The sequence below is a fragment of the Zingiber officinale genome, unplaced genomic scaffold, assembly GCF_018446385.1.
Source record: "Zingiber officinale cultivar Zhangliang unplaced genomic scaffold, Zo_v1.1 ctg134, whole genome shotgun sequence".
Lineage (NCBI taxonomy): Eukaryota > Viridiplantae > Streptophyta > Magnoliopsida > Zingiberales > Zingiberaceae > Zingiber > Zingiber officinale.
The window spans coordinates 100,651-126,876 of record NW_024589830.1 but is presented as its reverse complement, the minus strand read 5'-3'; the positions used below and the strand labels follow the sequence as shown (position 1 = coordinate 126,876).

General features: G+C 40.1%; 6 protein-coding genes across 9 annotated transcripts; 5 read left to right on the top strand and 1 right to left on the bottom strand.

Moving 5' to 3' along the window:
* Positions 1-596: 596 nt before the first annotated feature.
* Positions 597-1,845, top strand: LOC122036185 (NAC domain-containing protein 90-like). Its single transcript, XM_042595435.1, has 3 exons — positions 597-783; positions 1,058-1,353; positions 1,463-1,845. Exons 1-3 carry the CDS (start codon positions 627-629, stop codon positions 1,754-1,756), a joined length of 747 nt encoding a protein of 248 aa, XP_042451369.1. The 5' UTR covers positions 597-626; the 3' UTR covers positions 1,757-1,845.
* A 1,132-nt stretch (positions 1,846-2,977) lies between these two features.
* Positions 2,978-10,064, top strand: LOC122036165 (mRNA-decapping enzyme-like protein). Of its 3 annotated transcripts, none has more exons than XM_042595409.1 (8): positions 2,978-3,275; positions 3,385-3,425; positions 3,806-3,855; positions 4,586-4,733; positions 5,983-6,036; positions 7,230-7,347; positions 7,567-8,022; positions 9,618-10,064. In XM_042595409.1, exons 1-8 carry the CDS (start codon positions 3,117-3,119, stop codon positions 9,663-9,665), a joined length of 1,074 nt encoding a protein of 357 aa, XP_042451343.1. In that variant the 5' UTR covers positions 2,978-3,116; the 3' UTR covers positions 9,666-10,064. The 3 variants fall into 3 exon arrangements, with proteins under 3 accessions (XP_042451343.1, XP_042451341.1, XP_042451342.1); XM_042595407.1 differs by lacking the exon at positions 9,618-10,064 and adding an exon at positions 8,441-8,722 and having other exon boundaries at positions 2,979-3,275; XM_042595408.1 differs by lacking the exon at positions 9,618-10,064 and adding an exon at positions 8,441-8,722 and having other exon boundaries at positions 2,980-3,275; positions 4,589-4,733.
* LOC122036169 (protein GL2-INTERACTING REPRESSOR 1-like) lies at positions 8,763-11,960 on the top strand. 2 transcript variants are annotated; one of them, XM_042595414.1, is made up of 2 exons: positions 8,763-8,845; positions 11,309-11,960. In XM_042595414.1, the coding sequence occupies exon 2, from the start codon at positions 11,326-11,328 to the stop codon at positions 11,653-11,655; it is 330 nt and encodes a 109-aa protein (XP_042451348.1). In that variant the 5' UTR covers positions 8,763-8,845; positions 11,309-11,325; the 3' UTR covers positions 11,656-11,960. The 2 variants fall into 2 exon arrangements, with proteins under 2 accessions (XP_042451348.1, XP_042451346.1); XM_042595412.1 differs by lacking the exon at positions 8,763-8,845 and adding an exon at positions 10,868-11,228.
* A 162-nt stretch (positions 11,961-12,122) lies between these two features.
* Positions 12,123-21,898, top strand: LOC122036168 (myb-related protein 330-like). The gene is made up of 4 exons (XM_042595411.1): positions 12,123-12,451; positions 20,822-21,073; positions 21,160-21,289; positions 21,381-21,898. Exons 2-4 carry the CDS (start codon positions 20,941-20,943, stop codon positions 21,694-21,696), a joined length of 579 nt encoding a protein of 192 aa, XP_042451345.1. The 5' UTR covers positions 12,123-12,451; positions 20,822-20,940; the 3' UTR covers positions 21,697-21,898.
* Positions 21,899-23,534: 1,636 nt separating this feature from the next.
* LOC122036164 lies at positions 23,535-24,971 on the top strand. The gene is made up of 2 exons (XM_042595406.1): positions 23,535-24,053; positions 24,135-24,971. The coding sequence occupies exons 1-2, from the start codon at positions 23,535-23,537 to the stop codon at positions 24,747-24,749; spliced, it is 1,134 nt and encodes a 377-aa protein (XP_042451340.1). The 3' UTR covers positions 24,750-24,971.
* A 2-nt stretch (positions 24,972-24,973) lies between these two features.
* LOC122036167 lies at positions 24,974-26,113 on the bottom strand. The gene has a single exon (XM_042595410.1). The coding sequence runs from the start codon at positions 26,055-26,057 to the stop codon at positions 25,044-25,046; it is 1,014 nt and encodes a 337-aa protein (XP_042451344.1). The 5' UTR covers positions 26,058-26,113; the 3' UTR covers positions 24,974-25,043.
* Positions 26,114-26,226: the final 113 nt, after the last annotated feature.

Genomic DNA, 26,226 nt, shown 5'->3' with positions numbered 1-26,226 from the left:
CGTCGAGACGAGAATTTGGAGGACGAAGGACGTACGTGTGGAAGCGATCAACAAACACTTCATCTTGACGCAGTCCATCTCTCTTATTTTCCAAGAGCGTGCGAGGTATAGGATAAACCACTATACTGATTGATCGATTTACATAAATTTCACCTGTTAAACAAGTAGGGTGTACTTAAATCAACCAATAAATTGTTATCATCCTGATCCGTAAGGATCCTGCCTGGAAATCATCATGAACGTCATTAGCACACCTTGACCACCACTCCCACTATCTCCTTCAATCTCTTTTTTTTTTTTCCAAATTACACAGCGGACAAATTGAGACGCATGACTAGCAGTTGCACACTACATTTCGATTAAATCTGATTGGATTATATTTAAAAAATAATAATATTTAATCGGGTCCACCGCGTAAAAGTTAAAACAAGATTCGCAACGTCGTCATGTTGACCCAGTCCAGGGCATCGTATGTGCAGAACCACACTACAAGCTCCACGTATGCACAGTGGCCATGACTTAACCGTTGACGTTCTTTTTCCACGTCCAAATCTCTCCTATATATATATATACCCACCTGCCCACGTAACGACCACCTCTGAACCGCCGACCGACTGGCTGCCAGGATGAGCTCCATCCTTCCCCTCGGCTACCGCTTCTACCCCACCGAGGAAGAGCTGATCGGCTTCTTCCTCCAAAACAAGCTCGAGAATCGCCGGCGAGACATGGAGCTGGTCGTCCCCGTCGTCGACGTCTACTGCTTCGATCCTTGGCAGCTCCCTGGTAATAATGCTATTATATTGGATGATGGCTTCTAGCTAACTAGCTTGTTAGGGTTGATATATAAAAAAAGTAATCCGGTGTATGAAATTTACGCTATGCAAGTTTTTGAGAATGATCCATAGTACGCCGTCTTACTTTATTTCTTACAAAAGATTATTTACAAGATTTAAATTCATGATTTTTTTATTACAAAATAACAATTTTACCGTTGAACTAAGACTACCCTTCCTAAGACGATTGATATATACACATATTTAATTATTCTATTTTACAGCGATGGCGGGAGAGGCGTGCAGAGGGGACGGGGTGCAGTGGATCTTCTTCTGCCCGCGCCATCAGCGGGAGGCGCAGGGCGGGCGGCCCACTCGCACCACGCCGTCGGGGTACTGGAAGGCCACCGGCTCGCCGAACCTCGTGTTCTCGTCGGCCAACCGGGCGCTGGGCGTGAAGAGGACCATGGTGTTCTACCGGGGCAGGGCGCCCACCGGCGCCAAGACCGAGTGGAAGATGAACGAGTACCGAGCCCTCGAGCAGCCTTCCGCCGACAACGCCGGCGCCGTTCCGCCGAGGGTAATCATAAATTAATTATGATCCTCCATCAGATCTATCTGCGATCAATTTGACGACGACGTGCGCTCGATCCAGCTAATCGATCGATTTCCTTCTCTGTTTCATGTAGCTTCGCAGCGAGTTCAGTGTGTGCCGGGTGTACACCCAATCGGGCAGCATAAGGGCGTTTGATCGCCGTCCGGCGGCGGCGGCGCAGGGAGACGAGGAGGAGGTGGCGGCGGCGGTCACCGCCCCTACGGCGTCTACTGCACCCGTCTCTCACGACAGTTCTATATCATCGGACGGCATCGCCGGCGAAGGCTCGCAGCAATGTTTAGGCGTGGGACAGCGTGGCGGCGCCGGCGAGAACGACGTCGACGCCAATTATTCTTTCATGGCACGTTTCTGGAGTGGGTCCGAATAAATCTAACAAGAATTCTATTTGATTGCTTTTCCTACTTACTTATTGAGGAATTGATCAATAAAATCAATAAATCTTCGAATTTGACAAAATTGAATTGCGGAAATAAAAAATATTTTTAAAGCGCGTAGACTGTCAGACTGAGTGCGCGTGGGTGTGTGGAAAAACGGCTATAAATGGACCAGCATTAAGTTGCGTTGACCTGTGTTTGTTCTTAGATTGACTAACGGTGGAAAGATTCTGCGCGGGTTGTTGTCATTACAGCTCAAGTCCAGCTGCCATTCGTGTTTAAGTTACTTAGTTTAACGATAATCAATTAATTAGTTAAATAATATCAAGTGTCCGAAAGTGAGGTCCAGTACTAATTAAGCTGGAGCACGATGGAGTCAAGTTAACGACGCGGTTTAATCTTGACTACCACTCAAGTCAACGGATCTAGGAGATCTTATCAAGTGTACAGTGTACTTGAGCACGGCCAGTCAAGTACCCTTCTCGCCAGACAAAATTGCGATAGGAGTTAAACGAGAAAGATAATATGAAACACCCTTCTCGTCTACTTCAATTTTAAATTAAAATAAAATAATAATTATATTTTTTATATAATTAAATAAAAAAATAAAACCTTAATTATTTCATCAAAAAATATATCATAACACTAAAAAAATAAGGCATCATAATCTCTTAAAAATTAACCCTTCTCTAGTTTTTATTTTATGAAAATAATATTATTTATGCTATTATTCCTATTCTGCAGTAGCCTGGTTGAAATAAATAAGAGAGTTAGATATCTTGTATGATAATACAGGATTTTTAAAATTTAAAAAGCAATTCTATAAAATTATAATTAAATCTACAATGTTGGAATAATAAAGTATTTTTTTTAAAATGTTGGATTATGAGGGAGTATATAAAAAGAAGATGTTAATATTATACTTAGTGAGAAAAAATCATAAGGGACATATTTAAGATGATTTATATTAAAAAAAATTAATAAAGTGATGTAAAATTATACTTATTAAATAAGAAAGTGGAAAATAAAAAAAACTTAATTAATAATAATAAAATAAAATTTATTTAAATATAAATAGTGATATAGACAAAATAGAATTGAAATAAATTATAAAATATAATATTTTTAAAAACAATTGAGGTACATTTTAAAATTAATTAAACCTTAGAGATCACTACATAATTTTTTTTAATAAATTAACTTTTATTGTCATTTTTACCCTTATCCGGCAAATTCGCACGCCCTCGATTGATCTCTGTCTCCGTCGTGCAATTCCTGTTTCGTCTTGTTCACGTTTGCTCGAATTGCTTCTAGGGTTCTTCTGGATTTAGGGTTTGGTCGAGTGCTAGGAGGATGACGCAGAACGGGAAATTGATGCCGAATCTTGACCAAAACAGCACCAAGGTCCACAACCTCACAGTACTCCAGCGGATCGACTCTTTCGTGGAGGAGATCCTCATGACCGCTGCCCATGTCACCGTCTACGAGTTCAACATCGAGCTTAACCAGTGGGTACGACTGCGCTGAAAAATTTCCTTCTTTTTTGTTCGATTATTTTGGATGCCCATTGGTTGGTTTAATTTTATTTGATCTAGGTTTCTTTTGCTTTGTTTCCCTTCAGAACCGTAAAGACGTCGAAGGATCCCTATTCGTTGTCAAGAGGTAACTCGGAATCTCGCTTCCCGTGTATTCCATGTTTAAAAAAAAAAAACAAATTTTGTTCGAATTTCATTCCGTGATCACCTTTACCCTTTTTTTTTTTTTTTTTCCGTTTTCCATTCTGACACTTCCGCTGATACGATTGAGACTTACGGTTTAATGATACCTAGATTTCCTTGTTCGTGTTGCTGTCTCTTTTAGAGAATTTGTGTGGATCAGTAGGATCTAAGTTGCCCCCTTCAACTGCTGAACTTTGAGTAGAACCTTAATTTTTTTAGACTTAATGATTGCTGTAACCGATATTTCGTTGGCATAAATTTTGTTGATTCTGCTATTGACAATTATTAAGTACAACCCAATTGATTGTACATGTTTACGTGCAGGAATGCACAACCCAGGTTTCAGTTCATCGTGATGAATAGGCGTAATACAGGTGAATAATCAGTCCATGTTATTAGTGTAACATTCTTGAAGTTAATTAATGAAGTTTTAGTATTGTCTGGCATTTTTTTATTATCAATTATTTAGTGTTTCGAATGGCTATAGTCATGTAAACTATTAGTAGTTAAAAGCTACTTCCCTTAGGCATAATTGGAAACTTTAGTTGTAGGATTTCATGGGCGTTTTACTTGGGTCAATATTTTTCTAGGTTGTGTATGGTAGTCCAGTAATTCTACTATAGTTGACCTATATGAAAAGGCATGTTAAGCAAACTGACCAAGGTTTTAAAGGTCTTATGATAGAGTGGCTTAGAGAAGAGTGATGTGCCTACCTTATTTCTTCATATCTTTGATAACTTGTCCTTGGAGGAGGCCAGGAAGGATGAGGATACAAATAATATAGGGATGAGAAGATTGGGTGTATTTGTCTTGCGATAGAAGATGTTCCTTTAGCAGTTAACAAATTTCAAATACATCTTTTTTCAGCTTTATGCTCCTTATGTTGGTGCAATTGTGCCCTAGATGAGTTTGACCAAGTGGCGTTGGGGAAAATTAAGTTAGGTTAATGCGGGGAAAATTGATCCGATACTTGGCAATTGGAGATATAGAATCCATTCATGTTACATGTTATTTAATATATATATTTTTTGGATGTTGTCAATTTATCCTTCCATGATAATGCCAATATTTATGATGTGTTCTTATGTTGCTTCTTTTGATTAGCAGCTAATCTAGTTGAGAATCTTTTGGGAGATTTTGAGTACGAAGTTCAGGTTCCATATCTTTTATACCGAAATGCAGCTCAAGAAGTCAATGGCATATGGTTTTATAATTCACCTGATTGTGAAGCAGTGGCAAATCTTTTTGCCAGGTACTAATTTAAATTTTGTTTTTCGAGGTGCTGCTAAAGTGATTTCTGATGTGACATTTTACTTTTGATAATTTCTTCGAGAATATTTTTGCTTATACCATTATATTTTAATTGACTTAAAGCAGGTTATTGCAAAATAATAATAATAATAATAATAATTTGAGACATGGTCTCTTTTTATGGCCTTTTACGATAAGTCAGTCTCATTGAGACTCTAGCAAATTAAACCAAGTGTGCTCGATATTGTAAAAGTAAAATATATACAATAAAATTGAATACCAGACACCTGAACTAAATTTAGTTTACTTTGATTTAATTTGGTCTTTTTGTTTGAGCCTTTTTCCCCAAGAAGGATTCAACCTCGTCAAATTAGTGTATGTTTGATTTGGCCTTTTGACAATAAACATAATTAAGGAAGGGTCAACCAAGGAAATCCTTAGAGAAGTCATTTTGACACTTGCTGTTGAATTGCAGAGATTTATTTCAGATGCCCATTTTTGAAGTTTGTTTTCTGTATTCTAGGTGTTATCTATTATTTTGAGTCCCTTGCTAATGGTGAAAATAAGGCTGTAACTTAACACGAGGTGGAAACATTATTTGCATATCAACTATGCCTTGGATGCGTGATATTTTTTAGGATTGCATTGTTCATTATAAATGAATCAAATTTTTTGCAAACAAGCTTCATATCGATAAGAGCACATTTATATACATTGAATAATAAAAATAAACAAGCTTAAACATACTTCTTCTTTTTGAATCAAAGCTTAAGCATACTTACACACTCGAACAAGGTAATCATCTAATGGATCTTAATTATATTTCTACCCTTCTATTTCTTATGACGCATTTCAAGCTATTCCTGCTCTGTTGGCTATTGGCATATGTCAATATACGTTGTTCCATTTTTGTTTCCAACACTTCCTATTTATTATTTCATAGATAAACATTTTATTATTTTATACATAAATAGGAAGATGAACATGATCATTTTTTATAATGTATAAACAGTTGCCACTCCTAGTCCATTAACTATCAGTTTTGCTTTTGTACACCAATAATTACTATTGCATATGCTATTCAGTTCTATTCTTTGTCGATGTCCTTATGTGTGTATGTTTTGTAATGTGTATTTATACACCTTGAGAGTCTCTTCACCAAATTGAGAAGCTTATTGTGCATTAAATGTATGCTGCATTTTGAATTGCATTTATTATGATACATTATGCTGATACATTTCTAAATTCAGGATACTAAATGCTTATTCTAAAGTACCTTCAAAGCCTAAGGTAACTTCTAAAAGGTATTTCTCATAACCTTTTGGTGATGCAGCACCCTTTTATAATTTTGTCATCTTCTTATTGGAGTGATACTATTATTTTTCGGCAATGCAACCATCCCATGTTGACAATAGATAGGCTCTTTTCCTGTTTTGGAAAATCTCAGCGATTGACCATGAATTGACTTAATACTTAATGCTTAGTTGCAGTGATCCAGTAGTGTAAATCAACTTATGTTTCATGAGTAGGTTTTAGATTTCCTAAAGGGCACGCCCTACTTCCAAATTTATTAAAAGCACACTTGCTTTCATTGGTTTTCCAACAAAAATTTCTTCCAACCTGCTTCATCAGATTTATTGTAGTCCAAACCACCAATTGATTATTCAGTTGTCTAAAAGTGATGTCATTCGACTAGAAGGTCGACTAGTCAAACTTTTACCAAGAGTGTTTGGTGGTCCAAGAGGTCTCAGATTCATGTTAAATTGATATTGTTGCACTCCTAGAGGGTTGAATTCATGCCAGCTATGACCAATTGACTGGAATCACATTGGCCCAACTAGAGTGACTTCCAATTGACTAATCACTCAATTGACATCATTTTCAGTTGATTGGCAACACTTTCAGTCGATTTACATTTGTAGTCGATAGACATCACTTTTGGTCGACCAACATCACTTTCACAATTTGGGTGGTAATGGATTCGATGAAGCAGGGTGGACGAAGGGCATTTGAGGGGACTCACTCGAGCAGGTGCGCCCTTTTGGTTATTACCAAAGGGCAGTGTGCCCTTTGAATATTCTGCAACTTTGGGTGTCCCTTTTGTAAAATGATGGATTTTTTTTCTTAATTCATGTCTCTTCTCCTTTCACATGCTTGCATCATGGTGATAATCTTCTCTCCTTTCCAATTGCTTGCATATATGGTAATTGATGAGCCCCACGGGGTTATCCGGAGTGGTTAGTGCGTAGAAGATTGCCCAATGAGATCGTGGGTTCGAATCGCGGGATAGTCAGGGCGTAAATCCCTGGTCCCCGTGTCCCTCTTCCCACTGCGCACTAGCTTTTCCGGTTACCGTGATTAACCTCTCTCGTGATGGCCTTGGGCAAGGTACGGCGGGGACGCTGGGGGCGAGCGTTATCGCCTTTTGCCCAATATATGGTAATTGATGAGATTATCGTCTTGGCAGTTTCCATGAGCATTTTTCTTCTTATAGCAGTGACTTTGAGGAGCTTGAAGCTATACCTACATCAGTCATGGAAGGTTCTCTTGAGCCGACATCAGTTGCTATGTCAACTCCTGAAGTTCCTGAGGACGCATTTGTGAACTTCTTCAGTGTATGTTTCTGCTAAATAGTTCCTTCCATCATATTTCCTATAGATTAAAACTTTTTTTAAAAATTACTACTTTTATGCTATTAACACTTATTCCTACTTGGGCTATTAACATTTAGCTACTTCTCTAAATTTAACGATTTATGTGCATCACGCTTCAGAAAATTTTGTTTAATAACCAACCATTCTTGACATAGGACTTATTTATTTATAAATTTTTAGAATGCCGTGAACATTGGAATTGCAACAAATGCAGCAATCCATGGCCAGCCAACTCTTGCTTCTGCACCAGTTCCTGTAACTACTCAGGCATCAAGCTTCAATCCATCTATTTTGCCAACTGTTCAGTCAATTTCTATTCCTTCAACGTCATCCACTCCTCTAATGTCAACTTTGGATAATCTTGAATCTGGAAATGGAAGCAGCAGCCATGCGACAAATCTGGTTAAGCCTTCATACTTTTCACCTCCTGCTGCACTGCTAATGCCTCTAGTGCCATCTTCTGTTCCAGTTGCTGTTCCTTCCCTCCGTCCTCCAGTAACAATGCAGCAACCATATGGAACTCCCCTTCTTCAACCCTTTCCACCACCGTCTCCATCTGCATCTCTTGCTCCTCAAAATTTCGAACCAGTTATCACAAGAGACAAAGTCCGTGATGCACTATTGAGGATTGTTCAGGTAAATTTCTTCCCATTTTATTTGTCAGTACATACTTGCATTTTATTCTTTGGTCCCTCTTGTTTGAGAAAATGTTTTCCCCTTTTGGATAGCAGATGTCATTTGCCCTATTCAAGCTATATCTTTTGACTTGCCCAATATTTGGAAATGCAGAAATAAAACATTTCTCCATAAGCCAAAATCGTAGACACTAAAAATCATGAGAGAGAAACTGACTTGAGTTGAGTTTCTTTCTTTATTTTAAGTTGGGCTTTGGGTTTGGCAAAATCTTCCACTTTTTAGCCACACAATAAAAAGTTTCATGGAGCCTTGTTCTTATTTCATTTCCATTGATTATAATCTACCTATCTATTTGGAGTCAGTTCTTATTGATTATGGATTAGAGTTAATAGTAATTAAAATCTTTTCTTTTTGCCAGAATGATGATTTCGTTGACATTGTATATCAGGAGATCCTAAATGCTCATTATTCGTGACAAATAAGGCTGGAAAATCATATTGAGCTCCATCCATATCGTTGCTAATTGTGCAGCTTTTCTTGAACTACTGTAAAATAAAAAGTGCCAATCAAAGAGAAGTAGCTTTTGTCTATATATCATCAGTCGGGTTGTATGCGAATGGGAATTTGTTTTTTTTTTTACTTTTGTTATACTATCATTGATATTTTGGAGGAATTAATTAAACGTGTTCTTTGGTTGAAATTATTGGCATTTGGTGCTGATCGATTTGCTAATTTTCAGTTGTAGGCAATAAATGTTTGAAAGAAGAACAATGCTAATCTTGTCTACTCATTTCAGCTATCTGATCTTTCACCATAGCACTCTGTAAGAAACCACAATTCTCTCACTTTGGATTACATTGCCATTGATTGAATTGGATTTGATTTTATTTTATTTTATTTTTATGAACTGTCCTCCTCAAGATTCCCTTTGACTTCCAATTAAAACCCATGGTTAATGCTCACCAGTGCCACACTCTCTTCTCCCTTTCAGCAGACACAAGCTTGAATGCACTTAAACCAAGCTGCTGCAACCCCACCCTCACTCACTTAATTCAGCTGTGAACAAACAAACCTTCACCCTCTCATCCATGTCAATTCCACAAACTCATCCCTAACACTCGCTCCAGATGCCGCTGATGCTTCCTCCTCCCAAGAGTTACAAAGTCGCCGGCCGGCCGGCCGGAGAATTTGCCTAATCTGCGGAGGCAGGCAAGCGGCATCGGCTGCCATTACTAAGCCGGCCATGGTAGTTGATTATTTCTGTCTGGCCTCTGCAGTGGGGGAGAAAGAAAAGAGAGGAAGAACATTTAAGCATGAGCGATCACAGCTCACAGCCTCAAATCATGCAGCTATTTAATGGCATGTTAAATACTTGTTGCTGATATCCCCTTAAATGGCTTATCAATGCACACTCGTTCAGATAACAAACACCCTTCAGCCTCTTTTCTTTCCCCTAAATCGACTAACTGATTGCCTAAATACCATGAATGAATGTGTTATAGGTAGATAAGATAGATCTTCAAATTGCAGTGTGTCATTCTTTAGTAATTAGTTCCAGCAGATATCACCTATTTTGTTTGGCTTTCAACCTTCAGGAGAGCTCAACTTCCTTCTTCATGGTGAAAGCTAGCTGGAGAGAGTAATGACGAAGCCCATAAGCCTTCCAGCTTTGAATCAATCAATGCCTTCATAATTTCTGATGTCCACTTGCATGAACGACACACCAAACTGCTTATAAATACTCACTTAACTCACTAATACAGTAATGAGATGTGATCGAGTCAGAATCATTGTTATCGACTTTCAATGCTCTATATTTATTAATCTTTCTTTTCCAGCTGTTTCTTAGCAGCATAGTTAAATAGTTTAACTTGGATTTCTGTATTTGTAGGAACTTGCAAGCTGTAGAGTAATACACTAGTTTGAATGTATGTATACTGTTTTTTTTATAAGCTAGATGTTCGTAATTCTGCTCAGACTTTGTTTAGCAACATTGTGGGAGCATCCTACTTATACATATACAGTAACTAATTGTTTATCAAGATTTCGATAAGATAGGACATTAAATGGCATTACTGTCGAGCTTGACCAGAGGCCATTGACCTGCCAATAGTCAAATTAAAGTCAACTCCTAGAGCTTACCCTAAAGCCTATAAATAGCCATGCACGAGGAAATCTTCTCATCCTCATGTAGCTGACTTACCACTCGATCGTCTCGAGAAAGTTTGTTTATATTCTCTGTCTCTCTCTCTAACTAAACAAATTAGAGAGAGACTAAAAATAGTTTTTTACCTTGCTTAATGATTAATTCACCTACTGTTCTTAAAATAATAATTATTTTTATAAAAAATAGGTTTTTTTTTTAAGAATTGGGTGTATTACATAAATGTCATTAATAGAGATTGGATGTATGAACCAGACTGGCTGTAACTTTCATTAATTGGAAATAAATACCATTTATTCAAAAAGCAGCAGCCATTTAATAGCTCAGTTACTAATATACACACATAAACAGTGCCCATTTATTCCCATTTACTCCCTCAACTACGAAATATTCCATTTACTTGATTTCCCTACGAACTGCACAGGCCATGCATACAATTAAACCTCCCTCCCTTCGAAAAAAAAAAGCTGAAGCATCAGATTCGAATTCTGAAAGAAACCATGTCATTGATACAAAACAAAAGGCACTTCTGCAAACTTTAAATGCCCATTTATTATTCAACCTTAATTGCTTTTACTGGAATGTGTAATTTTCTCTAAATTTTAACAATCAGAACAAAACTATAATTTTTTCACTTCACCCCGTAAAGTTTATCCGCCTTTCAAAAATCCCCCGGTCTTCAGAGTTTTCTCTACCTTTTTACCCTCCCATTTCCCCATCTGCTCTGTTTACTGCGAAGGCCACTCCTCCTCTTCTCCTTTCTCCCTTCTCCTTCTTCCTTCTCTATCAGAGCAGATGAACATTAAGTTCATATGAAATAATAATAATAATAATAATAATAAACAAGAGAGAGTGAGTGAGAAGGAAGGCAATTAACAGCGGCAATAAAGAAGTATCTGCTGTTGTATTAATGGAAACCCATCGCCCCTTCCATTAATTCTCTTCTTCTTTATATAATGAAGCAACAAGCCGCTTCTTCTGTTGTGTTATGTTGTGCTGTGTTTGTGTTGAGGTGAAGAAGAAGCAAGTGTGTTAGTTCAAGGTTTAATTTTCTATTGTTCTTTATTTCATTAATTCTTGGCTAAACCATATTGTTAATCGAGTGTTTGGGTGGCCATGTAGGCCTCGATCGGAGAACGATGAGCCGGAACAACCGCGGCAAGAACCCGAGGCTGGAGGTGAAGGTGAACGTGGCAGGGACGCCGAGCAGAGCCCGAGGCGGGCCGTCGACTCGGACGGAGGACGAGGAGGAGGCGTCGGTGTCGCCGACGAGCTCGTGCGTGTCGTCGGAGGAAGGCGAGAGCAAGTCGCCGGAGGGGGCAGCGCCGTCGCCGCCGATGATGCTCGCCGGCTGCCCGCACTGCCTCATGTACGTCATGCTCTCCGAGAAGGACCCGAAGTGCCCCAAGTGCAAGAGCACGGTGCTGGTCGACTTCCACCGCGCCGGCAAGTCGTCGCGGCGGAGCTAGTGCGCATGCGCCGGCGGACGGCGAGCCAGCGGGAATTCCATGGAAGGCTCCGATCTGTATGAAAGATGAATCATGATGATGATGATGAACTCCGAGATCAAGATTCATCCTTCATAGAAATCTTTATAGCAGAGCCTTCTATGGAATTCTCCTTCTTATTATAGTTTCTAATGCTATATTTAATCTTCTTTGGAGAAATTAATCACTATGTAATGTAGTTTAATTAAGTTCCCCTGTTAATTAGGATCTTCATCTTTGTAATTTGCATCTCCTGCATTGCTGAGTAATTTCTCTCTGTTTCTGAATTATTTGGTTTAAAATTAATTTTTGCAATTAAATAGAGTTAATTAAATTTTAAATTTAGAACCGGCCTTAATGGGCCGGCCTGCGTCATTCTCGGCCCATTACCCCAACCGAGAGAATGACAACTAACGACCGAGCCTTCCAGAAGATTCCACTACGCTTCTCGAATCTCGATCTCTCTCACTCACGACGCACTGAACCATTGAATCCTCGGGAGGATGTTCTTCTTCTTCTTCGTCGGGGGCGTCGAACAGCAGGCGGGGCGGGGCGTCCGCTGCGGCTCCGCCGCCGATCTCGTCGAGACTGAGAGTGTCCTCAAGCTCTTCTTCGTTGGCCCAGGAAGGGCGACTGCTCCTTCCTTTCGCCCAACTCTCTTCCCCTCGACAACGACGACCGAGGCGCTGGCGGGCGCGGGCTCTTCGAGTCGAACCGGTGCGGATCCTGCAATTGTGAAGTCGGCGAAAGATTTGATTTGGGGATGACGCAACTCCAGGTTTACGCTTCTTTACCTTTTCTTGTTCAAGTTAATTTTTCGTTAATTCGCTCCTGTATGTAAACTGAAGTCCATAAATCGGATCTACTGTGTAAATCGACGATTAGATGGCAATAACAATTACAGTTTAGCATTATCATTGTTAGTGAGTATGATGATATCATATCAAGCTGCTTGCATGACCGGGATTTGGAGTATTGGGCAGTTGAAATTAGTTTTTGTAATCAAGTGATTAAATTGGAACATGAAACAGACTATTTCATGTATAGGCTCTTCAAAACTAATTACATGAGCCAATAAGAAATTAAGGTCTAAAATTATTCTACCGATGGTGTAAAGATTGATCGGAGGGCATGAGCTTGTGTGCAAGTGTGGTTCATGGATGTGAATGTATGAATACTAACTTAAGCATACATGAAAATCAAATTGAACAAAGGACATGTAAAAAATATTCTCACCCATATTATTCATGAACAACGGATACACTTTTATACAATGAGAATTAATAAAAAAAAAGGAAAAGAATAATTTTATAGAAAGAAAAAATTATTCTACTAAAAAAAATTATTTTCAATCAAATCAATCTAATTGATTATATCAAGCTTGCCTTCAAGAAACTTATTAGCTTGTTCAGATAATCCTTTTGTAAGAAGATTAGCTAGTTAGTGAGATATAGGAATATACTCAATACTGATAATGCCTTCATCCACCTTTTCTTCGATGAAATGACAATCAACCTCTACATGTTTAGTCTGATTGTATCAAGCTTGCCTTCAAGAAACTTATTAGCTTGTTCGTATAATCCTTTTGTAAGAAGATTAGCTAATTAGTGAGATATAGGAATATACTCAATACTGATAATGCCTTCATCCACCTTTTCTTCGATGAAATGACAATCAACCTCTACATGTTTAGTCTGATTGTGATGAACTGGGTTGCGAGCTATACTAATGGCTTACTTATTATCACAATGGAGTAGCATAGTATCTTCAAACTGAATTTTTAAGTCTTTCATCACTCTTTTGATCCATATGAGATCACAAATTTCAGCCATAGCTTTGTATTCCGCTTCGACACTACTTCTTGCAACCATAGATTGTTTTTTTTGCTACGCCATGATACTAAATTCCCCCCATACTATCGTGTAATACTCAGACGTTGGTTTTTTGTCATCAATTGAGTTTTCCCAATCTACATTAGTGTATGCGCACACTCTTCTATCCTCAGTTTTGCAAAGAACATGCCTTTCCCAGGAGTTTGTTTCAGATATCTTAAGATTTTGTATACTGCATTCAGTTGACCTTGACATTGTGAGTGCATATATTGACTTACTTAACTAACTGCAAAGGCAATATCTGGACATGTATATGAGAGATAAATGAGTTTTCCAATAAGTCGCTGATAATTATCTTTGTCAACGGAGTTTCCTTCAAATATTTTTCTCTTATTCTTGAGTTCAATTGGCGTGTTACTTGGCTTACATCCCAACATACCAGTTTCCTTGATTTCTTCTAATTTTTTAATGTCTATCATCAACATACACTATAAGAATGGTGATTTTTCCTCAATCAGAGTGTTTCACAAGTAGTGTATGATCTGTTTATCCCTAAATATATCTAAAGTTCTTGATTATATTGGAGAATCGATCGAATTAGGCACAAGGTGACTATTTTAAACCATAGAGAGATTTGTTGAGCTTGCATACATTTTTATTACCCAAATTTCTTCAAATCCTAGAGGTTGATTCATATAAACCTCTTATTCAAGCTCTCCATTATTGAGGAAAGTATTTTTTATATCAAGTTGAAGTAATGATCAATCTAGATTAGCCGTCAATGATAAAAGAATTCTGACAGTATTAAGTTTGGCGACAGGAGCAAAAGTCTTAGTGTAATCAATCTCATAGGTTTGAGTAAAGCCTCTAGTCATCAGCCTTGTACTTGTTCGTGAAAATCCATTGGCAATCAAGACACTTTTCCCTTGTGGTAATTCCACCAAATCCCATATATTATACTGTTCGGGAGCATGCATTTCTTCAAGAACAACAATCTTCCATTCAGGAATAGGTAATGCCTCCATGGCCGACCTAGGTATTAATTCACTAGACAATTTTGAAGAGAAAGCACGAAATGTGAAGGATAAATTAGAATAGGAGATAAAGGTGGAAATGGGATATTTGGTACGAATCGGACATCCTTCTGAATGCAATTGATATATCAAGATCGAAAAATGTAACTAACTCGTTAGAGGATTCTCCATCGATTCATCTTCTTGGCTGTGGCTAGAATTCACAATTTCTTCATTAGCTCGAGAACTTTTTCTCCTTGAATAAACAAGGATATGGATTTTAACTCGATACTCCCCTTGTTTTAATAATTTGAGGACCGACTTGGGTAGGATCAAACATGGAGGGAGGTGTGGTGTCCAAAGGTATCTTCATCATCATTTGAGGATGTTCTATGGTTGTCACAGTTGTCACCAAGGCCCTGTGTTGTGACACGGCCAGGCCATGTCGAGCTCTGGAAATCACCACGGTCGTGTGGTGTAACACACAAGTAACATCACAAGTAACATATGTCTTCTCTATGCGTGGGCAATAACATCGATAACCTTTTTAGTAAGAGAATACCCAACAAAGACAGTTTTAAGGGCTCGAGGTTCAAAGTTTGTTGTGCTTATGGGCATGGATATGCGCAAAGGCTATACATCCAAATGCCTTCAAAAGTAGATTATTGGAGCTGAAAATTTATAGATATGTTTGGATGAGAAGAGAGAAAGGTGTGACAAAGTTTACGGCGTGACTAGGGAGACGAATGATAAGATACGCAACAGTGAGGATTACATCGCCCCATAAATATTTTGGAACATACATGGTGAACATAAGGACATGGGCAACATCCGGCAAATGACGTTTTAACTTTCAGAAACTCCATGTTTTTTGTGGAGTATTGACACAAGAGCTTTGATGAGCAATTTCTGTTAGGATCTTGAGCATAAAACAAGACAAGCGCATCAGAATTTTATCAAGATTCTTTCCAGAAGATCCATGCGAAGGAAATTGTATACTAGTTGAATTGAGAGTTCTACCTTTGTTGCGTAAACACGAACTCCCAACAACAACTTTTCTTTGGATGCAGATCTCAGCTCGATCAAGTGTTCGCGCATCTATGGTATCCATACGAATACGTTCTCCCGTTTGTCTCACGAGCTCACGACTTGGAGAAGAAACAACCTTGGTTGTGTTACCAACCCCTCAAGAAAGTTTCGGCCAAGAAGAAGAAGAGGAGGAGGAAGAAGAAGATAATAAGTCTCATGTATAAAATACAACGCCAAAAATCTTTTTATATTCATCCAATGAATACCAAGGGTTTTTGCTCTTTGATCTTCCTCTTATTAATGCATGATTAATCCAAATTAATCATTATTCTCTTTTGATCTTCCTTCTTCAATGAGTGGATTTAATTGAGTCTAACTCAATGAACCTAACTCAGATTAGACTCAATCCAACCTAATGAGTCTAACTCAATGAATAATCCAATAATCTTAAGGCCCATAATAATTTAGTCAAACTAAATTAAACCTATCTATAAATCAACATGTTCTTTATGTGTGACCCAACATGCTCTCGTAACGTTGACAATGTATTTAAAACTATTTTAGATACATAAACAATGAGTAACATCTAGCAATGCATCATTGTTATCCAAGTGATGAAAATGTCGAGATCCGACCTAACATTTTTGTGTCTATTATCTTGTATGACTTGGCTCTTAATATCTAGATTGATCAATAAGGCATATACTGTGTTATTCTCTTATCAATCTTTATGTTTCTTGATTCCTAAGTAGACACACTCAATCAAATAAGCTTAATATCTCATATTGACTAATTTGAGCATGGTCATGCATTCTTGTGTCCTACTTAATCAAGAGACTCATAGATGTCACTTCCGTCATATGGATGAAAGAGATAAATCTCATATACATCACTCACATCTCTTCGCATAACTTATTGCACATCCAGTGATCGACTTTATAATCTACCTTATTACAGGTGACGTTTACCAATACCTAAGTAGATAACTCCTTATGTAGGGAATCGTAGTGACTTTAGGTTTAAGAACTATTCATACCAATAGTCACTATGAGAATGCTTATGACTCATATAACGATCTATGAAATATCTCATGGCGGGTCAATTCAGTACATATTCTCTAATATATACCATATGTTAACTTGATATCTCATATCTATGACTTGTGAGATTAAGTCATCAATTGATCTACATGCTAGTCTCAACGCAATAATATTGTCCTTGCATATTAATGCTTGACTAGGAATAGTTAAGAGTAGTGTCTATATATATATCTACAAACTCTCACTATCAATTCAACCAATTGTTATGTTGTAGACTAGAACCTATTAGCCTAAGATATTATTATACTTATTCATATTGCAAAGATATGAAGTAAATATAATAACCATTGCTTTTTATTAATGAAATATGATACAATATGTCCTAAATCAATCAACTCTTGAATGACTCTTAAGGCTTATACTAACAATTTTATTTTCCTCTAAATAGTCACATAAAATGACATTGAAATATTCTTTACCATCTCACCTAAAATGGCATTGAAATATTCTTTACCATTATTGATTCGAATAATTTGGATATTTGTTTAGAATTGGGTCCGGATCATTTTGTGGAAGGCTTTGAGGATATTATTGGTTTCAGATTTGTCTTTAAGAAGGTAAACCCGAGTAGCCCGTGTATGATCATCAATAAATGAGATAAATCATCTTTTCCCACGAGGTGTGAATTCGTGAGAGACCTCAAATATCATTATGAATTAGTGAAAAAGGAGTAGTTGATTTATATCGTTTGGGAGAGAAATGAGTGCGGGTATGCTTGGCTAGTTGACACACTTCACAATTGAAAGATTAAAGATCTTTATTAGTAAACAATGATGAAAACAAATGCTTCAAACAACCAAAACTAGGATGACTAAGACAATACTGCCAAGACATTAGAGCACCTGCAATGCTATTAACGTGGGAAGCGTTAATGCATTGTTTTTTATTTTTTTAATGAATCTGTAGTATTAACTTGTTCAAAGTTTTGAATGTGTTAATGCTATAGTGTTCGAAAAAGTCGCCACGTCATGCATTAGCGCTCGTTGTGGATGCCCTTATTCCCTATCACTAGAACAAAAAGAAACATGAGACACCAAAGACTGACTCTTTTTCTCCTCGAAGTAATAAAGACTTTCATGAATTCTGGCATTGCTAATTGTCTTCCCCGATAGTAGTTCCTAAAAATGACATGAGAAAGGTAAGAATTTAACAAAATACTGATTATCTAGGGTGACTTTGCTTATCGAAATCAAATTGCATTTTAGAGCAGGTACATGAAAAATAGATTTTAGAATGATGTGGTGAGATAATCGAATATCGCCTATGCCAGCAACTATAGTTAATGATCCATCAACAATCCTAACAGTAGTTTGGCGAGAATAGGGATAATAGGAGGAAAAAATACTTGAGTCATTTGTCATATAGTTAGAAGCCCAGGATCAATTATCCAAGGGGTTGTTGAATGTTTAAGAAATGATGAATTGAGTTTACCAGTTTAAGTCATGAAGTAGGAGCCAACATTAGAGGTGGAAGATGCATTGAGGGCCTTTGGTCGAAGAATTTGCAATATTGTGTTGGGACCTTGATGCCCAGCTAGAGGGGGGTGAATAGCCGATCACCCAAATCGTCGCTTCCTACACTCGTTAGTATGCAGCGGAAATACAAAACAAAATACTAACAAATATAAATCTAAACCCTAAACAATACAAAGAAGAAAACCAAGCAAACCTTAACACGTTTGGTTAGGTGGTTCGGAGATAACTTGTTCTTACTTCACGGCGTATCCATAAGGTGAACGAAACCTCAATCCGTCGGTGGATCACCTCGAAAAACCTCCGGCTAGCTCGCGTAGCACCTTGTGAGTGGAGAAACCTCACCACAACCCGCACAAGACCACATTAGATCACTTGAGCACTTGGAAACTCTAATTAGGGTTAACCATCACTAATTTCGTCACCTTGCTCAAGCATCCTGAGCTCCATTAAATAGAGCTTGTATGGAAACATCCAAGCAATGTTTTCACCACCAGTCGATTGTCATACTTACAATTGCCTTTGTGTATTTCGACCGTTACAAGCCAACGGCTTGATACCAGTCGACTGCTACAATAATGCTACAGTAACTGTCTTCTAACATTCTCCATCAGCCTTGTGTCCCTCGGATGTCTCCCTATCCTTCACACCTTGTCTTCTGGAGCTTCCATCGGCCTTGTCATTGTTGTTGGGTCTTTCTTTGCCAAGAGATCGCATCTCCGGGACTTCATTCATTGCCAAGTCACACTTGGACTTACACCGCCAAGACTTATCCTTGGACTTGCACTTCCAAGACTCACCCTTGGACTTTCCTCCTTTGCCAAGATCACACTTGGACTCTCATTGTTATACCTATATCCTGCACACTCACAATACATATTAAATAAAACAATAAACTTAACTTAAATCTTTGCCCAAACATCAAAACCTAGAGCACCTAGATTGCTCCAACATATTGTTCAACTATTCTTTGGTGTAGGGAGCAAGAACATCGGAGACAAAAGGTTTTTCTTGGCTCGATTGAGTTTGAAATCCACGATCTTCATTCTTTTCCGTGGTTGCTAATTTGATGGTTTCCCATATATTTCCTAGCATTTATCCTTAGAGTATCCTTAGCATTTATCCTGACAGTGGCCTGGCCAGTTGCAACGTTCACACCAAAGGCGTTTATTTTGATGCTGATTTGGTGCCGAAACTTTTGTGGAAACCAAAGTTGAAGTGTCTGCGGTAATGGATTGTGGTGCAATAACCTCATCGGTAAAGCATGAGCTTACGATGGACTTCTTCTCACATGACTTCCGTGAATGCTTCTTTAGGTGATGGAAATCGTTCACGAGCAACAATGCGTCTGCGTACCTCATCCAAATTACGATTAAGACCGGCAAAAAAATCAAATATACGCTCCTTTTCGATATTGCGGCAAATTTTGACACTACTGCACGTTGAATATTCTTCAAAGAATAGATCAAGTTCTTGTTGAAAATCTTGAAGATTAGGGAAGTACTATGTCATAGAATTTGAATGATGTTTCAAATCTTTCAACTTCGATCATAGCTCAAAAATCTGAGAAGTATTGCCTAGATCGGAATACATCTTCTAAGCCGCAACCCACACCTCTTTGGTCATCTTGAGACAAAGATAATAAATTATTCTCAATCAAATCAATTAGTTATATGCTTTTTCACCTGTGATTTAATTGACTCCAAAAAAGGAAAGATTATTATTTTCTACCGCATATTATTGCAAAGCAAGCAGAAGCAGCACTTCTTATTGCACTTTCACCGATTAATGTACCATTTTTTTATTTTTATTATTATTATTTTTTAATCAAAAAAGGTATCAGCTTCTGGAGCAGGGATCATGGAGCACTTTGAAGTTTTGATGAGAAGGCAATCATTCCTCTCTTTCCACCCTTGAAGATGTTCTTTTACTATCTCCTGTTCTACATTAGGAAGCAAGCTTATTTATGATCATAATGTTGACTGGCCTACCAATCTATCAGCATACTCTCAATTTCATTAAATGCATTTAACCAGTGCCAGATTTTGCTCATAGTAGTTTACCTACTCTTTACTCTCATCCAAGTGGTTTTCACTCACACTGGCAAATTTCTCAAATTCCATACTTCCTGATTAATGCATGACCAACTCCTATTGCTGCACTCTAAGCATAGCTAGTTTTTCATCCAAGTCCATTCAAGTGCCATACCTTTCAGAAGTCGACCTGACCTTCTGACTTCATCTCTGACTCTGACTTCGACTCACATTCAGCACCCTTCAAAGTCAGACCTCATTAATAACCATGGCGGCTAAGTAGTTAGTGGTTGAGTTTTAGGAGCTAACCTTTCTCCTACTGGATATTCACTGAATCAGAATTTCCCTGGTCAATAGGGCACTAGCGTTACTTGTATGCATCAGACAGGATCATGTTATTACTTGAAACAAAGTAGAAACATTCAATGAAGTTGGTGGGTTGGTCGCCTAGTGGCAAATAACTCTCCTTTTTATGTCCCTGATCTCAATCAGTTAGTTCTTTTGGAAACTGTCTTGCAAATGAATTGGTAAACTCCTTAGTTTGTGATTTCTTCACTCAATTTAAATTTATACACTAGATTATTTGAATGACGTGATCTTTAATTCTAAGTTGATCCGGCCTGCCCAGTCTAACTTTAAAATACTGTTCCCCAATAAGCACTGCAACAGATTGATCAAGTAGTTGACCAGTCAATAGGAATCAACAGAGGCAACAAAAGGAACAGAGATTGCTAGCATCCTCTCTTCGATATAAAGGAAGCAGGAACTCCTCTTTGTGCACATCAACCATGGGCAGGTCTCCTTGCTGCGAGAAGGCACACACCAACCGAGGAGCATGGACGAAGGAGGAGGACCAGCTATTGATTTCCTACATCAGAGCTTATGGCGAAGGCTGCTGGAGATCTCTTCCTAAAGCAGCAGGTCCAGGAATTTCCGGCTATTAATTCTCTTCCTAGTTCTGGTGTTGTATGATAATTGATTCCTTCAGGTTAGTGATTAAATTGCAGGGCTTCAGAGGTGTGGCAAGAGTTGCCGGCTCCGGTGGATCAACTACCTTCGGCCAGACCTCAAGCGTGGCAACTTCACTGAGGAAGAGGATGAGCTCATCATCAAGCTCCACAGCATCATCGGCAACAAGTATGCACAATATTTGGTTCTACAATTTCGAAACCTCAATCTTTCAGAGTCACTCAGTTTAAGATCACAGTTAGTTGGTTTGCGTTCACAGATGGTCAGTCATCGCTGGGCAATTCTCTGGGAGGACCGACAACGAGATCAAGAACTACTGGAACACACGCATAAAGCGCAAGCTCATCGCCCGAGGGCTCAACCCCAAGACTCACCTGCCGCTTGACGGCAGCTCAGATCACTCTGCACTCTCTTGTGACCGGCAAATCATGCCACTGGCAATTGCACCACAGTCTGACAATCGACTACAAATAATTTGCTTCTGTTACCATCTTGGTTTCCGTGGGAGCGAGGCTTGTAGCTGCGGCACAAGTTATGACCAATATCTGCCATTGGAAGAAAGGCAGCAAGCTTAGCTACATGACCTGTTAATTTTTTTTTGTTTGATTAAAAACTGTATGATTGGCTAAGAGGTGATAAGGATTAGTTATCTTATCAAGCTAGAAAAATCTGATTCTTTAGTTAAATCAATCGTAATTTGTAATTGTACCAATCATGCTGCATTGAAATGTTTTGGCAAGTTTGGTAGCTGTTGGTGTTTATAGCAGTGTTTGTTTATAACCAGAAACTCATTGGCTGCATCAGACATGTTCTTAGTAGTTAATTGTTACACCTTATTCAATTCTCACGCACTATTAACTTTAAGTCGTTATCAATGATCCCCTGACGTATAAGGATCAAATTTATTGTTTTTGGAAGTTTTGGCTGACTGTAAGCTGGAAATTACAAGGCATCCATTGACCTTTTGATTTTTGCAAGAAAATGATGTTCCATACATTTTGTGGTAAAAGATGAATATGTCTGTTCTTAGCGTCTCTGTCAATTCATCCAGGAACATCTCTGTCAATTCATCCCAGGATCAACATAAAGAAGATAAATCATAAACGATTATTTATTTTAGAATAATAATTAATATATAAGAGAAATATTTATCTCGATTTTATCGAGATTTAAATTTAGACTTCATAATGATAATATCTCATGTGTTAATCATTAGATCGTCTCGAAGAGACGTGATGTTCCATAAATCTAAATCATATGTGCCTTGTCACATTTTTTTTGAATCATTTTAATCAACTCTTTTGCACAGTCAACTCACCCTGCTTTAGACTTTTCATTGTTTCTTTTTTTCTAATGTTGCATTAACTTTCAATTACGGAGATGCAATAATTTCTAATATATTGAAATAACTATTTAAAGAAGAGAACGTCTACTGTTGCTGTCCAAAATTATAGTTAAGATAATAGAAAGCATGAGTTGAAAAGCTTTAGATTCGGAAGCTTAAATTTCATAAACTTTAAAATTTGTAAGATCTTAAACAATTGATGATACAGAGAGATAAGATTTATATATATATAATCCATCCTAAACAAAAGCAGGAAATTCACTTAAAATTCCTTGATTTGGATTCAATGTCTATCCTCACAACTTCAAAAGGCAGCATGAAACTTGAGATCTCAGCTCCGTTGACCACTCTCTGTGACAATGACATGCTCCAATTGATAGATAAAAATAATAATAATAATAATAATCAAAATTGACTGTCTGTGTGCTGCTGGAATCAGCAAAATGTTAATCACAAATAGTAACAGGGACTTAAATATTTAATATTGTAGCTTGCAAATCAACACTTTTATGCCTTTTTGAATACCTTAGTTTTTTCTCCTCCCACCTACCAGCTCTGTCCTCTGCATCTGTGCAGTAGAATGAAAAGACAAAGGAACTAATAAAATCTTATTATCTCTGTGTTAGAAATAAAAAAAAAGATTAGTTTTGTTCCGAGGAGATCTACTCTATCATTCAAACAGCGACTGATCGTTGCAATAAACCCCTACTGATCTGTACCATCTCTTTAATCCCAACGCAGAGGATCATCAACAAGAATGATGAAACCATAACACGCTTCCACAGCTTTGCAGGAACCCTGTTTAACGATCATCTCTCTCCCCTGCGATTCCTTTCTTTTGATACAACTGGCGAAGAAACACTAGCCATCATCATTGTTGAGCTGCAGCGAGCACACACTGAGGATTCAGGCAGCTGAGTTCTCCTGCACTGCAGTAATTCGTATGGACAGCTAATGTTCATAATCATGGCCGTCAATCGATGGTTTGAAGACAACTCTTGTCTCTTCTAAGGACATGGAGGATGTTAGCAATAAAATGATTTCTCTCCGTAGCTCCGTCCCTTTTGCATGGCTTTGATCAGGTGCTTGGAGCCCCTCTCCCTCACTTTGCAGCCTTCTTTTGCTGAAATTTATTGCAGGGAAGAAAAGATCAGAGCGAGTGTCTTCTCCGTCAGAGCCACGATCCGACGATTTAAAGGACGGGGAGGGGAGGGGAGAGGAGAGGAGCGGCAAACCATGGAGCCTTCCTCCGATTTCTTCGCCTTCCTGGTCCGCGGCGTCGACGAGCTCCTTGGCGACGCGAGCTTTTCGTCGAGCGATTTCATGTCGCTGCAGTTCCTGCAGCGCGCGGCGGCGCTCCTCCGGGCGCTCCACTCCCGGCTGACCGGCCTGGTGAGGAAGCTCCACCTCCCCGTCGGGGAGAGGTGGCTAGACGAGTATATGGACGAAAGCTCCCGCCTTTGGGACGTCTGCCGCGTCATCAAGCTCGGTGTGGCGGGGATGGAGAACTACTGCTCCGCCGGTGCTGACATGGTCGCGGCGGTCGAAAGGTGGCGGCGCGGCCCCACTGCTCAACTCGCTCGGCAGGTCGGAGTCTAGTCGACATGCTCTGTTTTATGCCGGTTTAAAAATCTAATTTTTACGCCCCTTTCGATTCGGTTGGTTAAGGCGATGCGCGCGGTTTCGATTTGCCGGCGAGAGGCGACGGGATTGGAGGAGGAGAACAGAGCGCTAATGGAGACGCGGATTGAACTATCATCGTTAAAATTGGAGGAAGCGTCGTGGGCGGAATCGAGATACGATGCGTTCAACGGCTTCAGAAGCATGCTTTGCGCGCTGAGGAACGCCGGCTCCCTCCTCCTCCTGATCCTGCTATGGGGCTCGGTGCACTACGGGCCCGATTTGGCGGCGGCGTTGGCGGCTGCCGGCGAGGCCTACTCTCCGTTCTTCGCGTCGGAAACGTCGCTCTGCGTTGCGCGGCTGCGGCAGAGGATGGTAGCGGAAGCGGGACGAGCAGCGCCGGGGATCCGGATGCGGGAATTCAGGCGGGTGAGGGCGAGGACTGAGGAGCTGAGGGAAGAGCTGGAGAGTGCCGGGGCGTGGAGGTGTGACGCGGAGGCAGCCGCCGGCGGCGGGAGAGTGAAGGAGATGGCGGAGGAGCTCAAGGGGTGGTTGGGAATGCTGAGGAGCGGAAGTGAGAGCCTTGTCGGGGAATTGGATGACTTGCTGGATGAGATCGTGGAGGCAAGGAAGAAGCTGTCCTACCTTTGCAGTAGGAGATGAAAAAAATTCCAAGAAAGAAAAAGAAGCCGCCATTGGAGAAGTTCCTGTTTCATCTAGAAATTGTGCAAATTCAATGCCGTAACAAGAGATCGTTTGACATTGAAAAGTCTTTGTTTGTCGCCAGAAAAGGTTGACTTTGTTTGATGTGTTTAATGTTCACTGTACTCCGAAAGATTTGGTAGGCGATCGCGGTGATCGCAGCATTCATTCTCTCAATTCAATCGAATCAGAAAGTTGAAATTTTTATGTGAATTCCAAAATCATAGCAACATACATCGTGTCGATCTATATGAATCAAACATTCACCTGCTCCATCTGCAGATCCTGAGATTTCAATGGCTCGTACTCGCCCAAGTAGGCCTCCAGATGACCGGCCAAGCTCGACTTGTCGATGCTCTCGTGGTGGTACGACTTGCAGACGAAGTAGACGACGGTCTGCACCGTCAGCGCGAAGAGGATCACCAGCCCCAGGAGGAGGAGGAGCAGCAGCGCGAGCAGCCAGGTGAAACCTGCGGTGTGGGCGCGACGGTTCTCCAGGAGGCGGCGGAAGCACCACTCCACCAACCAGAAGCAGAGGTTGAGCTTCGCGAATATGATGCAGGAGATTAAGAGCTTGCCTTGGATCAGCAGCCGGCTCCGCCGCATCGCCTCCAGCCCGCGGGAGTCCTCGAGGACCGAGATCACGCTGGCGAGGTGCCAGACGACGCTGATGTAGACGAGGGTGACGACGTAGAGCGGGATCAGGAAGAAGATGACGAGGGCGGGGCCGGCGGCGGAGTCGTCGCCGGTGGCGAGCATGATAGAGAAGAAGAAGAAGACGGCGACGGAGTGCTGGGCGAAGAGGATGAGGAAAGCCCAGAGGAAGGTAGAGATGAGGCGGCGCCAGACGCGGGGCACGACGGTGAGGACCTGGCGGAAGGAGGCGAGGTCCCGGTGGCGGGCTGTGTAGATGGAGGCGACGGAGTAGACAACGGCGGCGGTGGACAGTAGCGCGAACACGAGGAGGGCGAGGAGGTAGAATCCCTTGAAGAGGAGGAAGGCCGACCAGTCAGAGGCGAGGCGGTGGAGGGCGGAGGACTCGGAGGCGGAGCCCGGGGGGGTGTCGTCGAGGACGTACTCATCGCGGCGGATGGAGTGGAAGAGGCGGTGGGAGATGGCGATATGCGCGAAGAAGAGGAAGGAGAGAGGGAGAACAAGGGCGCCGGCGATCTGGGCGAAGAGGCGGCGACCGCCGGCGAGGATCTTGGCGGCCTCCTGATAGATGCCGACGATGCCCAAGAACTGAAGCTCCTCCGGCTCTCGATCCATGGCTTCTGCTGCTGAATCGATCGGATTGCGAAGTAGATCAGATTTGGGGATTTTGAATGAATACAAATAGAAAATTCTTTACAGACGAAGACGAAGACTTTTGACTTTTGACTTTCATTGGAAGCAAAGTAGGGCTTGGCTTTCCAAATATTTACATTCGTACCCAAAT